The sequence below is a fragment of the Tupaia chinensis genome, unplaced genomic scaffold, assembly GCF_000334495.1.
Source record: "Tupaia chinensis unplaced genomic scaffold, TupChi_1.0 Scaffold000322_1, whole genome shotgun sequence".
Classification (NCBI taxonomy): Eukaryota; Metazoa; Chordata; class Mammalia; order Scandentia; family Tupaiidae; genus Tupaia; species Tupaia belangeri.
In genome coordinates this window covers 5,767,578-5,786,363 of record NW_006159816.1, presented here as the reverse complement: position 1 = coordinate 5,786,363, position 18,786 = coordinate 5,767,578, and the positions used below count along the sequence as shown (strand labels likewise).

General features: G+C 36.0%; 1 protein-coding gene across 3 annotated transcripts in view; it reads left to right on the top strand.

Annotated features, from left to right (window-relative positions):
* Nucleotides 1–18,786, top strand: part of AGPS (alkylglycerone phosphate synthase) — a 135,974-nt gene that overhangs the window by 17,018 nt on the left and 100,170 nt on the right. For all 3 annotated transcript variants that reach the window (XM_027773119.1, XM_014589018.2, XM_027773120.1), the window contains exons 5-7: nucleotides 7,354–7,425; nucleotides 9,521–9,600; nucleotides 15,136–15,216. In XM_027773119.1, coding sequence (XP_027628920.1) covers nucleotides 7,354–7,425; nucleotides 9,521–9,600; nucleotides 15,136–15,216 — 233 coding nt within the window. The remainder of the gene's footprint in view (nucleotides 1–7,353; nucleotides 7,426–9,520; nucleotides 9,601–15,135; nucleotides 15,217–18,786) is intronic.

Below are 18,786 nucleotides of genomic sequence, written 5' to 3'. Positions count from 1 at the left end.
GTTTGTTTTTTTTTTTTTTTTTTCAACTGTCTTGTTAATGAACTCTCAGTTCCTAGATGAAATCCTTCTATTTCAGAGAAACTGTCTGTGGGCGAAATTATCTTCTTAAAAAGTTTATTTCTTTGTGTGTGTGTGAGAGAGAGAGTGAGAAAGCACATATCCATGTGTGAGGTAGCACCCCAAACATGTTCGTGATAACTGCGATCCACACCAGCCTTGCATCATCAGGGATGCATTTGCCTTAGTATGCTCAGGGAGGTCTCTTGATGGGCACCTGGGACTGTCCCATGTGGGTCCATTGCAAAATGCTACATTTTACCACTGTGCCATCATTTGACCTCCCTAAAAGTATACTGTAATATGGGAGCAGGATGGAGGTGAGGTGCTCAGAAGGAAAATCCAAGAGCATACATAGCAGAGATGAAATTACTTTCTTGGTACTTGTGATGTATATTCTTCTGGACATTTGGAATAGTTATGAAATAAGTCTTTTGTCTTTTAATATAGAAATTTACCTGTCCTTAAGAAAAGATATCATCAAATACAAGTATTTTTGTTATGTCTACCTGTTTTTTTCAGTAGCTTTATGTTACTTCTCTAACAAGATTTGGAGAAGTTTGATTCCATTTTTTACTGGAAAATATGAAAGCAAAATTTATCATTTTTCATTTTCTATAGGAAACTTAACAGGCCAATCACTTTTATTTATTTATTTATTTATTTATTTATTTATTTATTTATTTATTTATTTTACACGCACGCACATGTGCCCGGCATGAGTTTAAACCAGGGCATCCAGGACTCAAGCCGTGATCAACTACATGGGAGTCTAGCAACATAACCATTATGCTAACTGCTGGTTCCTAGGCCAGACTTTGATATATCTTTTTTTTTTCTTTGATATATCTTGAGAACTACTAGATATTTTCTTTGCCATGGAGTCCAGAACTTGAACTGTGGTCGACCATGTGGGAGTCCAGCACCTTAAGTACTATACCACCTGCTGGCCCCTTTTTACATACTTTGTGCATATATATGAGTGGTGTGTTCCTGGCTGATTCAAACTTATAATTTTTTTCTGTTGGTTCTTTCAGTATAGGACTTTTTGGAAATAGTTTGTTTACCAACAGATTACCAGTCCACCAAGTCCTTTACTTAACTTCAATGTAAATTTTCTGTTCGTGAACTCCAGCGTTTGTTTTACTTGAGGGCAAGTTTTGAGGTAACATGGCTATTTGAGGCAATGTGATATTTCAAAGGATGACTGTCCCATCTTTCACTTTGGATACTAATGTACCCATATACATACCTGGGAAATCAATCTATCATTGTAGTTATCTTTCATTCCAGCTTTAATTTGAATCTAACTTTTCCATGTTGGGTTAATATATGTCTATGGCTTGTCTAAGTAAAGATTTACCATATATGTAACTTCCTGATTTGGAGTAATCCTTAAAGCAGGATTTGTCACCACTGTGACCTTTACACTATGGATATCCCTATTTTTTATTTAGTATGAGCAAATAGTCACTCATGCAATGTATACTGTCAGTGATAAATATGTTTGTAAAACTTAAAAAATTATTTTAATGATAACATTTTAAAAATTACCTCATTTATTAAATTTAGTATTTATGTATTATTTTCAGTGTCCTATACCAGGACTTTGGGCCTCTGAAGATCAAGTTAGGTACTGTTTAGGTGCTGAGGATAAGCAACGAACAAAATGAGAAATCTCTGTTAGCAGGTGCCATACAATTTAGTGGGTGAAAAATAAATAATAAATAGATATATAATATATTGGATAGTGATAAGTGCTGTAAAGAAAAATAAAGCATATAAGACAGAGCGAAGAGGATGGCCCAAGGCGCATTGGGCCAGATGGCCACTGGCAGGGGGCAGGCTGGCCCCCTAGAGGCCAAGCACATCTGCTGGGCTGCCTGTGGTAGGCCAAGAAGGGTGTTGATGGGGGAACCAGCAGGTGGTTCCTCATCGTGGGAAGAACATTTTCCTTAACATTTTGTGCTTTTATATTCATCTTGAAAACAAAATTAAAAATTCAGCACTTGGCAAAACCTCCATACTGTTTTTCATAATGGTTCTGCTAATCTGTGTTCTCACCAACAGTGAACAAGAGTTACCATTTTTTGAGTACGATCTCTTGTCTCTTAGAGTGGGTAGTCCTACTTCTTTTACCCAAGCCATTTTCCCTTTTCCTGAAAGGTGGAGATCTCTTCTCTACATATTACCTCCATGATTTAGAACAGAAAGTCTGCTTTTCTTTTCATTCCACCTCTCAAATTCAATGCAGAGAAACTCCTAGGATATAATTAACCTGCTGAGTTCTCTAGGAAGAAAGAAGCAGCTGAGATGGATCTTTTGTTGCTGCTGTTCCCTTCATTATAAAGAAATTATTTTGCAAGCTGAAGACTGATATTTTGTTGAAAGGTTACTTAGTTAGTAGTATTTGTGAATCCTTTACCTTTTTTCTCCCTGCAGACAAGAAGACTAAATAAATAAATATGGATGACTACAGGGCTTTTTGAAAATGTCTTTCATTTTCAGCCACTATCATGTTAAGCACAGTTGAGACTGCTATAGTAAATTGCAAATATACATTCTAATTTGAAATGAAAAAAATGCTAAAAAGTTACATATGTGTACATCTCTAAGCCCCAGGTCATCCTGTGATATAGATTTACTGAATAGGAACAAAGATCCGTGTTTTTTTTTTTTTTTTTTTTTTTTTTTTAAGAGAGTTTGTTTTTGCTATGGGGTGCGTGTGCTTGCCAGAGAGACAGAAAGTGAGAAATCATCCCTCAGGGAGGATGACCACGTCACAATCCCTTCTCCTCCGTTTTCCTCCTGGGATTTTAGGCACCCGCGTACCCCTGCCCGGCATGAACTTTAAGCTGCTGGGTCTGGGACTCGAATTGCGGTCAACTATGTGGGAGTCTAATGATGTAACTAACCATTATGCCATCTGCTGGTCCCACAAAGGGCCAGCTTTATAGTTAGACTTTTGAGGTGATAAAGAAGCATAAAGATATGACATCAAGGTTAATTTTATGCAAATAAAACAATAGTTTTTGTACAAATTCACATTTTTACATGTGTAAATTGCATTTATGGATGAGAAGAGAGATTTTTCTAAAGAGGAAGGCTGTTGACATCTTCCTCAGAAGTCTTTGGACATGAAAAGCATCAGATATTTTTCATTCTGCTATAGAAGGGCCAGATTGTGCAAGAGCTAACTTGCAAGTATGCATGGATTTAATGAAAGAGTGGGAAAAGCAAACAGAAGTGAGTCCAGTGCTTAAATCCTATTTACCTCTCTAGGATGAGAGGCTACTACATCTTTTTTCTTGCAGTCTCATTGTATCTTGAGTGTTATTTCCTCAAATAATTGTTTCATTTAACTAAATTTATTTATTTCAGTTTGATCAGAGAGGGACAGAATTGTGGGGGGGGGTGGGGAGCAAGAAAGCAAGCCACCAGGTCTGGGACTCAAACTGCTGCCTGGTATGTGGGAATCTAGTGCCCCCAACCACTACTTCACCTGCCGGCCCCAGCTCTTTAGTTTTTGTTTTCCATATTGCTAAGACTCAAAAAGAGTGTCTTAAGTGGTTTTTCAGATCCGAAGATGTGATGAACCCAGTGGTATGACCTGCCTTGAGCTTTGGACACAGAGGAGGTAGTGGGAGTATGGAGAAAGTTTTTGAAAACTCCTTTTTCCTAAGAAAAAGTGGCAAATGGTGTTTTATATTATTATGTAGCTCTTTTGTTTTGTTTTGTTTTGTTTTATAAAGGCATAAATAACTCTTCCTTTGACTCAAGATACTTACATGAATGTTTTTTATTCTAGCTGATACACTAAGATGAAAAGACTAGAGATTAGTAACATTCTCCAGTGGGAACTGGACTTTCTTATTATGGAATAGTCCTCAGCAGTAGTTCTCCATAACTTGTAGTTTGGTTATTATAGATATAGATGAAAGTCAAGATCTGAAATACCTCAAAATAAGAAAGATAGTTCTAATAAAAAGTATGGATAATAAAAGGTAGAGTAAAAAGGGTAGGTGTTGAGTTGAATGCTATGCCAGATAAGATGGTCCAGGAAGACTTTTAAATAGGTGATATCCTAGAAAGTTGTTTTGCCTTGTTAAAGGTTTTTAACAGACATCTTCATGGCTTTATTAATTATTAATTAACCTAGAATTTGATTTAATACAAAATTTTACCACAAAGAATATGTTCTATAAGCTTACTTTGAAAGCTGAAAGATGGATTTTCATTTAAAAATTGAATGATACATCTTTAGAGAGTGGGTTTTTTCAACTCATTCTACCATTTTTTTTTTTAATACTTTTTTTTGGAGAGGTTTTTGCTATAGGGCATGTGCGCTCGCCGCCAGCCAGAGAGAGACAGAGAGACAGAAAGCAAGAAATCACCCCCCGGGGGGATGGCCACACCACAATCCCTTCTCCTCCATTCTCCTCTCGTGATCTTGGGCACGCACGCACACGTGCCTGGTGTGAGTTTAAGCCACTGAGTCCAGGACTCAAACCATGGTTGACTACATGGGAGTCCAGCGACATAGCCATTATGCCAACTGCTGGTCCTTCATTCTCCCATTTTTTAATAGGGCTGATCATCTTTTTTCCAAACAGTTGCTTGAGTTCCTTGTGAATTCTGGTTATCAGTCCCTTATCTGATGCATAATTTACAAAAATATTTTCCCATTCTGAGGGCTGTTGATTCACACTAATTACTGAATAGCCAAAAGGCATATGAAAAAAATGCTCAACATCCCTCATCATAAGGGAAATCCAGATCAAAACAACAATGAGATACCATTTAACCCCAGTTGGAATGTCTAAGATTTAAAAAAAAAAAAAAAAAGATAAGTGTTGGCAGGGGTGTGTGGTGAAAGGGGAACTCTCTTACACTGCTGGTGGAAATGTAAATTAGTACAGCCATTGTGGAGAACAATTTGGAGATTCCTCAAAAGCCTACAAATAGAACTACCATATGATCCAGCAATCCCACTTCTTGATATCTACCCAAAGGACAGAAGAATTCATTCGGAAAAGTGCTTGCACATCGATGTTTATTGCGGCGCTATTCACAATTGCTAAGATATGGAACCAACCCAGATGCCCCCATACAGATGAATGGATTGGAAAACTGTAGCACATATACTCTATGAAATACTATTCAGCCATAAAAACAAAACAAAACAAAAACAACAACAACAACAACAAAACTCTGACTTTTGACAGAAAGTGGAAGAATATGGAAGATTTACTGCTGAGTGAAGCAAGCTAGGCTTTGAAGGAGAGACATTGTATATCCCCACTTAATATATACCAAATGTCTGCACTCTATGACTGAAACTGAATGGCTAAAGGATGTACAAACACAAGAGATGGGTGTGAATGCCAGATGTGTGTGTGGAGGAGTGGCACCTGGGGAAGGACATTTGGAGGAGGAATACGGAGACAGAGCACTGATGGGACGGGGAGGTAGTTATGTTATCTGTTGAAGATATTTTGATCAGCTAGATTGGAAAGAAATGTTCACATATTGAAATGTACTTTGTAAGTTAAATAATGTAACTGAATGTATAGAAAATAAAATAAATTATTAGAAAAAAATGAATGATACAAAGGACATATTCTTGCTTTAAGCAAACCTGAGAAATGACTATTGCAATTTTTATAGAACAGTATTTTTATGGATACTTATTTTCCTTATTGTCTTTTTAAAATTTTTTTAAATGTCCAGATGGTGTTTATGCTTGCCAGAAAGAGGGTGGGAGTAGAGATGGTCACACGACCGTTCCTCCTTAATTTTTCCATCCTCCTGAGAATTTGGGCATGCACACACATGCACCTGGGGTATTTTTCAAACCACTGAGCTTGGGATTCAAACTGGCCTTGCAGGATCCAGCTCCCTTTAACCACTGGCTATGGGGCTGGCCCTTCCTTAACATCCTATTTCCCTTTCAGGCTCTTAACATCTAAGACTGTATATTTACATAGTTTCCTTGCCTCAGGATTCTTCTCTTCCTCCATGCCATCCTACTTTCTATTAGGGAATTGATCTTTCTAAAATAATTTTTTTATCACGTTTTTTCCCTCTTTAAGAATCTTCTCTAATGAGGGCCTGGCAGGTGGTGTGGTGGTTAAAGGCACTGGACTCCCACATGGCTGACCCTGGTTCAAGTCCTGGACCTGGTGGCTTACTTTCTCACTTTCTCTCTCTCTCTCTCATTCTCTTCCTCTCTGGTCAAATTAAAAAAGAAATAAAAGTTAAATAAAAACACTTCTAAAAAGAAAAGAGAATCTTCACTAATGTCCTGTTGCCAGTCAAGTTGAGTCTTAGGGCTTCTTGCTTGGAATTTAAAATCTTCTACAATCACCTGACTTTGTAATTTATGTACAGAGAACTCTTTAGTTATATATAATAGAAAGGAGTTTATGTGTAGTATATTTTGTGTAAAATTTTAACATTTCCTTAAAAACAGAATAAATGATCACCATTATGATGCTGTAATTAGTGGATGAAAGTATAATGGAAAACATGATATTTATGTAGCTTGAGTGTTTCCCCACAAGATCATTTCAACAGGAGATGTAGAGTCCTTATTCTAGAGAAACCTAGCAGATACTACCTGATCAAATGATGAAAGTGAACATTACTAGACGTGAGACATGGCTATAGCATGTGCCTCCAGATGTGATGCACTGAGGAAGGCACGGTCACGTCTCTGGAATTCCTGCCAAAATATATGACCTGCATTTGTTCATGAGAAACCATGTACAGACCCAAATTGAGGGACATTCTGAGAAAAATTGACCAGTGTCTTTCAAAGTGTCATAGTCATAAAAGTCAAAGACAGACTGAGGAAATATGCGTCTTCAAAGAAGACTGAGGAGACCTGATGGCTGTATGTAGTGGGTGGTTCTGCATTTGATCCCTGACCAGGAAAGAGAGTATCAGTGGGACAATTGTCAAAATTTGAATAAGGTCTTTGTATTCATAGTGTTAACTGATGGATTTAGAAACTTAGGTAAAGACTGTGGTTAGGTAAGTGCTGATATGAATGTGGGGTGAAGAAAATTCTTGTTACTGCTTTTGCAACTTTTTTGTAAGTCTAAAATAATTTTACAGTGGAAAGCTAAAAACATTAAAAAGCCCATTTTAACATAGCTATTTAACATGTTAATGAATGAATAGGTGAAAGAAAATTTTAGGTACTAAAGAACTATGTAGTCCCTTGTTTTTGCAGGGTTACCCAGATTTTATTCATGTCCCTGTGATTGATTTCTTTTCCCTTTTTTTCCACAGCGTGTCATGATGATGTAGTTAAGATTGTGAATTTAGCGTGCAAATATAACCTTTGTATCATACCAATTGGTGGTAGGTATTATGTCTTTTGAATTTCAATATCTAAAATTAATATATTCATTTTAATACATAAATTATTCTATTTAAAATATTTGTATCATCCCACCGATAATAAATGTTCTTAGAATTATGATGTAGTTCTTTTTAAAAACTGACTTATGGTGCTCATTTCTATTATAAGTAGGTCTGCCTAAACTGTTTTGAGATGTGGTATTTCCTTAATTCATGGCTTCTTCCCATATGGATCATAGTTGAAGCTATGAGTAATGTCTAAGTAAGGCAATGTTTCTGTCTTTTTTTTTTGAGAGGTTTTTTTGCTATAGGGCACGTGCGCTCGCCAGACAGACAGAGAGAGACAGAGAGACAGGAAGCGAGAAATCACCCCCCAGGGGGGATGGTCACGCCGCAATCCCTTCTCCTCCAATCTCCTCTGGGCATCTTGGGCACGCACACACACGTGCCCAGCGTGAGTTTAAGCCACCGGATCCGGGACTCAAACCGCGGTCGACTACGTGGGAATCCGACAACATAGCCATTGCGCTAACTGCTGGTCCCAGGCAATGTTTCTGTCTTGGTATTTATTTTCCAACATGTATGTTTATGAAGATGATTTTTTTCCCCTCAAAGGCTAAGGATAAATATATCCAGTATAAACCTTTAAGAAACAGAATGTTCTTTGCAGAGTAAAGGATCAACCAGTAAAATGATAACTAAATGAGTATCTTTTAATATGTGGAAAACTGACATTGCTTTATATTTTAAGATGAATTTGATCTCTTTTGATTTTTTATTGACTACGTTGTTTTAATAATTTACATAAGCCAAAGGAAATTATTGTCCCTGACCAAATTAACATTGATGGAATGGAAATGGGACCCTAACAATTTCAGAAGTCTTGGATTCCCTGTTCAGCTAATATTTTCTGTTGAATTCATGCAAAATAAAGGCAGTACGTGTCATTTATTATGAAATGGTATGATATTTAATGATTATGACCAGCAAGTAGTGTGGTTACGGATTGTAGACATCATGTTCTTTTTTTTTTTTTTTTTTGGAGAGGTTTTTGCTATAGGGGCATGTGCATTCACCAGAAAGAGAGAGACAGAGAGACAGCAAGAAATCAACCTCCTGGGGGGATGGCCATGCTGCAGTCCCTTCTCCATTCTCCTCTTGGGATCTCGGGCACACATGTACACTTGCCTGGCGTGAGTTTAAGCTACTGAGTCTGGGACTTGAACCATGGTCGACTACCTGGGAGTCCAGTGACATAGCCATTATGCCAACTGCTGGTCCCCATCACGTTTTTAACTGATGGTTCATGGTCTCACCTTAAGGGTAAGTGAAAATGATAGATCAGCATCCCCTCTACTTTTTGTGTAAGATGACTTCTACGTATTTTCTTCCATCTAAAGCATATGGAAGTTCCAATTAAGAAGGTACTATAATTACCATATGGTAATACAGATCTGATTAGGAACTGAGAACATTGTATTTTTTTTATTCCTATGAAGATGACATTCTTCCTTTGACAACAAATGTTAAAGGAAAGTAGAAGTATATTTAATACTTTCATGTGTTATTTATTACATGTTAAAATTACTTTTTCACAAAAGAACATGTAAATAAACTGGACACTTTAAACTTCTTTCTATTCTAATTAAGTCTTAGTGTATGAGAATAGAAGATATTATTTTGAATAATGAGTGAATCTTAAGTTAGAAAGGAGGTAATAATGTCTCTAATTATATAGATGGAACTTTTTTGTTTTAAGCTAGCGCGCCACAGTAGTCATTAGCTTAGACTCTTTCTAGTCATGTTTTTGGAGTTCCACAAATTACTAGGGGCTTCACTCAAGTGTGCCATTTCCAGGGGTTGGAGCCATAGCCCATTGCTTTCAGTTCCATAATATTGCTTCATTTTGTCATACAGCATGAAATAAAGGGGCATTTGCCTTTAGTATGTTAGCATTTGCAAATTGCATTTTGCAAAGTACAAGTATCACTTCTTTAACAGGACTGTCTGTGTATTCTATATTAGGGATTTGCCCTAGAAAGTTAGCTAAAAATAAAATATTTAAACATAAAGTTGTTGTTTCCTATTTTGGCAGGAGGAACAAGTGTTTCATATGGCCTGATGTGTCCTGCAGATGAGACAAGAACAATTATTTCTTTGGACACGTCACAAATGGTATATGACAATTTAATAAATATTTGAAGATAGTATCTGTTTAAAACTTTGTCTTTATGACCCTATCTTAGTTGTTATGGATAGATTATTTATTGTCCATTTTATCTTAAATGTATTTCATTATTGTAATTACCCTTGTCTTAGATCTCTACAAACTGAGTTCACTCTTTCACTCTACGGCATATGTTTTGATGCTGTTCTACCAGACTGACATGTGAAATTGATACTTTGGGAAACATGTATTGAAATATTGGCACACTAAGTGTCCTAATTTGTAGTATTAAAATATAGAACAGATAATATTATTTAAGGTTAATTTGGATCACCAAAACTTGTTCACCAAATTTACAGAAATGGCATTGAGATTTTTAGAGGATAAATTGAAGACATAACTTATTTTAACGATAGAATTATTTTCTCTTTTTTAAGAATTTTTTTATTAAACTTTATTTATTTTTTAATTTGAACAGAGAGGGACAGAGAGACAGAGAGTAAGCCACCAGATCTGGGATTCAAACTGCAGTCAGCCATGTGAGAGTCCAGCACCCTCAACCACCATGCCACCTACCAGCCCCTCTGATAGAATTACTTTCTAAAGTTTTTGCTCATTATGGTCCAAGATTTGGACAGTGTGTCATGTTAAGGTCTTTTGTTTTTTAGATTTTTGCCATAGGACATGTACACTTGCTGGAGAAAGAGGGAAAGTGAGAAACCACACCTCTCATCTCTCTGCTAGGAGGATGGCCATGCCATCCCCATCAACCTTTTTCGTTCCATCCCTTCTCTTCCGTTTCCTCTCAGAATTTTGGGAACGCATACACACATGCCTGATGTGATTCTTAAGTCGCTGGGTCCAGGACTTGAATAGTGCTCAGCCATATGGGAATTCAGTGCCTTAACCACCATACCACCTGCTGGCACCCCACCCTGTTAAGGCAACTGTACCAAGTTTCAATATTAGCATGACTTTTATCTACGTATATTCAACAGTATTCCTGGTTACATATTTCTTAATTATAAGAAGAAATTTTTTAAATGTTTTAAGTTGAGAATTTTTTCATACACCAAAGTAGAGAGAGTAGAATACCCATACCTTTAATTAAATAGCTATTAGTATTTTGTCATATTGTCATACTTGGCGAGACCAACAGTTGGCATAATGGCTATGTTGCTGGACTCCCATGTAGTCGACCGCAGTTGGAGTCCCAGACCTGATGACTTAAATTCATGCCGGGTGCATGTGCGTGCATACCCAAGATCCGGAGAGGAGAATGGAGGAAAGGGGATGGCAGTGTGGCCATCCCCCTGGGGGGTGATTTCTCGCTTTCTGTCTGTTTACCTCTGTCTTCCTGGTGACGCATGTGCCCTATAGCAAAAACCTCTCTCAAAAAAAAAAAAAAAATATATAGTTATACTTGGCATGATCTTTTTTTTTTTCTTTTAGTAATTTCTTAAAGCTTTTCCTTTCCTTTTCTTTTCTTTTTTTTTTTTAATTTTGAGAGAGAGAGAGAAAGACAAATACCTTAAGTACCTCAACAAGGTCTTGTGCCGTGATTCTGCCCCCATCCCAGTTTTCTCAGCCATCCAGGCTTATGAGTGCCCATGCCAGGTCTGTACAGGTTGACCAGGGGAACTGGACCTGAATCTTCCTGTGTGTCTGACTGTGCTATTGAGCCAACCCTTTTCTCTAGTATTTTAAAAGTAAATCCTGGTGTTAACAGTATTTTACACCTAAATATTTCTGTGTATCTCTTTTTAAAAAAGGACATTTTCTCATGTAACTACTAGATTGTTACCACTTAGGAAAAATCATAAGTAATCTCATATATTACCAATATGCAGTTTACAATTTTTTAATTATCTCAAAAATCCCTTTATTTTACAGTTTATTTTTTCAAATGAAATCCAGAGAAGGCTCATGTTAACTTTCAGTTGTTTCACCTTACCTAAAAGCCTCCTGTCCCACATTATTTTTTGTTTTATTTTGTTTTGTTTTGTTCTGTTACTGGCTTTTGAAGAAACTAGGTTATTTATGGTACAGAATGGCATATTTTGACTTCATTGTTTGTTTTTGGTGTTATGTTACTCTTTCTCTAGATCTTATATATCCTCTGAACTAGTTTTCATATGTGAAGTCTAGTTAAGTTAGATTCAGGCATAGCTCTTTTTGTTTGTTGTAAGTATTCTTGCTTACAGTACCTTATAGATAATGATTTGTTTTTCTTTTTATAAAAGGTATTATTTATTTAATTCCATTTATTATTGTTATTTTAATTTGACCAGACAGAGACAGAGATAAAGGGAAAGTGAGAAAGCAAGCTGGCAGGTCTAGGATTCGAACCATGGTTGGCCATGTGGGAGTCTAGTGCTTCTAAGTACTAGGCCACATGTTGGCCCGATATGTTTTTCTTTAATGGTGCTCTTAATCAGGAGGGGAGGTATGTGATGGCTAGTTACCCCACTTTAATGTTGCTAAAATTGATCAGTAAGTTCTGATATGACACTTGATTGTTCCCCATCAACCTTTCTTTTCATTTCAAAGTTAAAAAAAGTCAATTTCCCCAGAAGATAGTTTAAGAATAGCCTATTTTGAAAATGGAATCTGTTTGGATTTCCAGTGGTTTACCTTACTTTGTGCATATTTACCTCTAAATCAGTCACTGCATGTGTAAATAGAACAGTAATAAGTACTACAGAATGTTATTGTGAAGATTAATGGAAATAATGTAGGTAATGGTGTTGACACAGAATTTTGTTTATGTTTTTCCTTCTGTTTATACGCCACAGAGTGTGTGCACTTGCCAGAGACAGACAGAGTCAATAAGAGAGGGAGAGGAAGAAAGCATTTCCTATGTGACATAATGTCACAGTTTCTTCTTCTCCATTTCTTCTTCCATCAGGATTTTGGGTATATGCATATATGTGTTCGGTGTGTTTTTCAAGCTGCCAGGACTGGGATTCCCACTGCAGTCAGCCCTGTGGGATCTGGCACCCTTAATCACTTGGCCATGGACCATCACCATATTGAGCAAAAATTTAAATGCCAGATTTCCAACCATTTATTTTATAAAGAAGACTTATCCTTTATCCTTGAACTATCTCAGATATTATGATGGATGGGGATGCTTATAGCTGATTCACATTGAAGTCAGTAAGCCATGTCTGCATGTGATTTTGTACATTGTACTTCTGATAGACTATGTAGAAAATATGAAGAGAATTAGTCGTACCAGTTTCCTACTTACATACAGTAATGCTTTTTTTCGTATTTTCTTATTAACTTGGGTTGGGTAGAGTACACTGGATATGTTCTCTGTAGCTTTTTTGTTTGTTTTCTTGTTTGTGTACCCATAGTTTGTTTTCTTCTTTGCCTCTTTTTTTTTTTTTTTTTTTTTAAACTTGTTGGAGGGTATATGTGCTCAGCTGGTGGGTTCGGGGAGAGAGAAAGGGGCAGAGAAAGAGAAAGAATGCAAGAAAGCATCTCCCATGGGGTATGGTCATGCTACATTCCCTTTTCCATTTCTCCCTTTGAGATTTTGAGCACTCAGACACATATGCCCAGCATGTTTCTCAAGATGCCAGGTCTGGGACTTGAACTTGAGTTGACCATGTGAGATTCAACTACTCTAACCACTGAGCCATAGACTTTCCCGTCTTTGCCTTTTAAAAATTTTTTTTATCTACCAAAAATTTTGCTTAGGGGGCTAGTAGATGGCATAGTGGTTACATTGTTGAACTCCCACATGGCCGACCCAATGGCGAGTCCCAGACCCAATGGCTTGAAAATCCCACTGAGTGCATGTGTGTGTGCCTGTGTGCCCAAGATCCTGAGAGGAGAATGGAGGAGAATGGATTGAGGCTTGGCCATTCCGTTTGGAGGGGCGTTTCTCACTTTCCCTCTCACCGTCTGTCTCTTCTCCCTGGCAAGCCTATGCACCCTAAGGCAAAAACCTCTTTTAAAACAAAGAGAGAGAGAGAGAGACCGACCGACCTGCCCTTGGTAGGAACAAGATATGTATTCAGCACAAGTATGTAACTGTTTGAGGAGCCGGTTTATTGGGGGGAGAAGATATATATAAATTACTATAATAGGAGATACTATATGATTAATAAATTCTTTGTCTTTTTACTCTATAGTAATAATATTAACTTTTGTTTAACTGCCATAGAACCAGTCAAAACCTGATTATACCATAGTTATATTGAAATCACTGTTGAACTATAGTGAAAGTATGATGACTTTATATAACATAAAACAAGAAATAATTCCTATAAATTGTCTTACTTAATTTTTATCATAACCCAATGAATTAAGCAGGATAGTTAATTTTTAGTATTCAAATTTAGAATTTAGGCAGAAACTGCTATTTTTGCCTTGTCTATTGTATTCTTTTTTTTTTATTATTAACTAGAGTTATCTGCATTAGATATTGTTCGAAATTGGCCATAGAAAGAAAGCTTGCCTAGGATCCAGAAGAAGATTCTCTGTATTACCTAATTACTTAGCCAAATAGAGGGGAGAAAAGAAGTCTGCTATTGATACTAGAAAATATTTCATGAAGATACATAAGTGTACATAAAAATTAGGTCAATTAAGAATGTTAAAAAGCATTTTTTTTTTGAGAGGTTTTTGCTATAGGGTGCGTGCACTCGCCAGAGAGACAGAGAGACAGAAAGCGAGAAATCACCTCCCAGGGGGGATGGCCACGCCGCAATCCCTTCTCCATTCTCTTCTCGGGATCTTGGGCGTGCATGCACACGCGACCGGCGTGATAAACCACCGGATCCAGGACTTGAACCGTGGTCGACTACATGGGAGTCTAGCGACGACATAGCCATTATGCTAACTGCTGGTCCCTAAAAAGCATTTTTTATTGGCACTCATACATTTAGTAAATTGAGCTAGAGGATATTGTTTCTTCTTTTGAATGTGAGTCAGGGGTATGCTTTGTTTTCTGCATGGGGTCTCTAGTCCTGTTTCAGGTCGAAAATGAAGCTGAAATGCCATTTACTATATTGGATTTCTTTGCAGTTATCTTTTTCTAATCTTACGGGCATTTTCTGGTATTCTTAAATTAGATATGATTACTCTGTTAACAGTACAATGGAGAGTATATGCAGAGTGTCAGGACCTGTATTTGCCAAGTTTTTAATGTAGAGTATCTCATTTAATCCTCTGACAACCTTATGAAAATACATTATTACTGACGACATTTTACAATAAAGAAGCACTAAACTTAGTTGAATAAGGTAAGAGGTAAAGTTTAATTCAAATTAATATCTGAAAAAATGATGGAGTCTAAAATTTAAAACAATTTCTACATAATATACTGTCTATAACTGTCTATATACTATTACTGTATCTATCATGTTGTATAGTCAGGGATAAATGGAACTGGTTTTTATTGTGGGTGGTTTGAAATAACCCTATTTGTTTAATTACTATCTTGTTACTGGTTGATTGAATTAGAATGTTACATTTTCTTAGAAAATGTCAGTTCATGGAGATCAGACTTTTTTCTTTTTTTGCAACAGAATCGAATTCTCTGGATTGATGAGAATAATTTGACAGCCCATGTAGAGGCTGGCATAACAGGACAAGAATTGGAAAGACAGGTATGTTATTTCTTTAATTAAAGTTCTCAAAACTGGTATGTCCCCTCTCCGAATGAAGTACCTTTAACAATACGTTTATTCACTCTATAAATTTGTTCCATTTTTATTTTGGGTCAGGTTGAGCTAGAAGTTGTGAGTCATCAAATGGGGCTAGGACAAAAGAAGAAATAACAGAAGATATGTCACTTAAAATTAGACTTTAGGATGACTTATAGGTAGCATAAAAGGTGGCTTGAAAATTATGCTGGGTGTGCATGTGTGCATGCCCAAAGTCCTGAGAGGAGAAATGAGAAGGTTTGCAGTGTGGTCATCTCAGAAGGATGATTTCTCACTCCCCCTCCTCATCTTTATATCTCAGTGGCTAGCGCACACACCCTGTAGCAAAAACTAAAAAAAGAGAAAAAAAAAAAGATGAAGATGGACAGAACAATCCAGTTAGGGGATCAGGGGAAGGAGCATGTGCAGAGGCTTTACGGGTGATGTTACTTTTGGGGAACTGCAGATAGCGGACTATGACTGAAGTCTTATGCGTGTTTATGGGAGAATACACATTTTTGATGTTTATGTATAGGGTAGGAATGGGGATAGTAGTAGTAAAAGACAAATCCAGGAAAATATTAGAGGTCAGCTTATAGAGGGGTTTTTAAATTCCCTTTTAGAAGTTTTAAGTACCTTTGTACTTGGATCACTCTTGCTACTGTGTGGAGGGTAAATGGGTCATGTAAGAGCAGGTTGTAATAATCAAGACTGCTGTAATATTTTAGTCAAGGGCTGATAGAGACCTGAAATAAAGTAATAGCAGTGGAATAACATGAAATAGATTGCAATTAGAATTCTCAGGTGAGGTGGTAAGTTGTAACAGCTGTGTAAAAGGTATTTTGCTATTCAGTGAACTTTATCAATGTGTGATTTTGTTGAAAACTACTCATCTCATTGGTTAAATTCTTGGAGTCATTATACATTTTGGGGGGAATCTTAATGTAATTTTTTGAAAGCTTTAGTTTCCCTTCATGGATCTAAGCAGGTAATTGTTAAAATTATTTGAGTCCTTCAGCTTCCTCAAACATGGTAAAGATGACTCAGTTTTGTAAACAAAATTAGAAAGTTCAATTTGTCAAATCCAAGGGAAAGTCTTTTAATCTTTAGATAGCATGAAAAGTAGGACCGAGCATTTAAGCAATCCTTTTTATTTATTTATTTACTTCATTTTGTTAAGGTTTTTAACCACGGCACTCTGGAGAGGAGAGAGAGAGAGAGAAAGTGAGAAATCATTCCCTGGGTAGATGGCCATGCTGCAATCCCTTTCCCACCATATTCCTCCTGGGATTTTGCACACATGTATCTGGCCTGAATTTTAAGCCTCAGGGTCCCAAGAAGTGCAGTTAGCTATGTACGAGTCCAGCACTATAACCATTATGTCACCTGCTGGCCCCAAACAGTCATTTTTAAAAACTACGCCTGGTCCTGGGAGGCTTTCTAATATGTATGGTGATGGGTGGCCCTAATAGAAAGTATCACTAGATTAGGGACTTTAATACACTTTTACTTGTATTCATTATAGACAGAGAGGAAATGTATTTAAGAGGTATATAAGAAAAGAAAATGTGAAAGTTTTACAGGTAGAGGGATGGAATGGAATGTTTAATGTTGATGTCATAGAGAGACTAAATGGCTTTGCTGGCACTCAAAGCTCTCCTCACTTAGCTATTTTCTGAGACTTTAAGAGTATGACTGTAAAACTATTTTTCTCAACATACATACTAAATGAGTGATTTAGCCTCCAAATAGTGAAATTAAGGCTTCACACTAATTCCAGTGATACAGGTTTTATGTAAAACATTTTTAGAACTCTGGTTTTCAAATCCATGTTTAAATCTATGCTCACTTTTAAAATGTGCTAAATGGCGATCATCATTTTTTTCCCTTTCAGAGTAGAGTTGCTTTGGGGAGGAGAACTTACTCTGAATAAAAGTATTACTGGGGGGGGGCAGTTTTTGCCCATGTGAAGTACAGAACTAAAACACAAAATAAGACTGATCTTTATGGTTAACTCAGAAAGCACTTCCAAAATATGAGTGTGAATAGCAGCAATACTAGTAGTGTAAGTGTCTAGTACAGGAAAAACTGTTTATGATGAATAAAAGTATTTATGTTTTAAAATGTATTATAGTCACACTTTAAATAAGGCATTATTATTAGGTTCTCATATTCTAGTATAGAAGTTTTTACCATCTCTCACCTGATTTAGTCATTAAATTAAAAATTCTGTGCCAGTGTGTATATATATATATATATATATATATATATATATATATATGTTCAAATTCATACCATTTTAATATGTGGCAAGTGAACTTCATGCAAGTCAGCAACAATTCTGGTACTAAAAATTATGTTTCTTTTTTTTTTTTCTGTTACATAACCTGCTTAGTATTGAAAACCCTCTACTAAAGGGGTTTTCATAAGAAGAATGATATTATTGCTTACCCTTAAGGTATACAACCTGTGACATGAGATCTTTTTTAAGGGCTTTATGTACACTACTATATTGTAATTTTTTTCTAATTTTTTAAAGAGGGTAACAAAATTATGTTTATGTACTAATTCTGATCAGAAAAATAAGCTGGGAAAAAAGTTGATGGTATTCACTAGGTTTTAACTAAATGGAGCCAGTTCCTTATTGTACAGTAAGGATAAAATACTAACAATGTATATTCCATTAAAATTGTTATTTATTTCTAAATTGCCAAGAAAAATAAGCAACTTTGTACATTTGAAAAAAGAAAAAGGAAGTGAAATTTGTTGGCGACATAGTGACTGCTTTCTTTAACTTGGGTTATAGTGATTCCTCTCCCCTTAACAGGAATTCAAGAAAGATATGATGTGATTGTTGGTTTTGTTTTTATTATCTTTCTCCTTTTTAAAAATTTATTGAAGCTGGCCTACTTATGCCCAATTTTAGATGAAATTTAAAAAATATTATTAAACTTATATTTATTTTTTAATTCATTCAGTAAGATGCAGAGAATGGAATAAAGTTAAACCACATTTTGTAAGGCAATGTTAAAGATGTTCATTAAGTCAAATTTTATGTCAAAATAATTAGATTTGTTAATATAATTTGTACAGTGGGCATAAATAGTAGCAATTAATGAAAAATTTCTAAAATACCCCGTGTTAGCCTTCCATTAAGTCTGAATGAGACTTTATCAACATAGCATTTTTTTTTATTAAAAAAGAGTGGCCTTTTATGTCTCTAATTTTATATACTTTATTATAGCATTTGATGTAGTATTTTAACCTTTCCAAATTTTCTTTTTTTTAAAGGTTAGAATTAAAATTCAAGGAACATATTTTTGTGAAATTTAAATGAAATTTTCCTAGAGTAGGAACTTCTGATATTTTACCTACAAGTTCATTTCTGTAAATGCCAATAAGAAACTTTCTATTTTGCTTCTAGTAGGCTATAATGTAGTTTCTACATCTGTTTTGATCTCAGTGCAAGTTCTTCATTAAACTTCTGTATCCTTCAGTTTCTACTTTAGCCGAGGTAATTAGCTTGAAATGTCC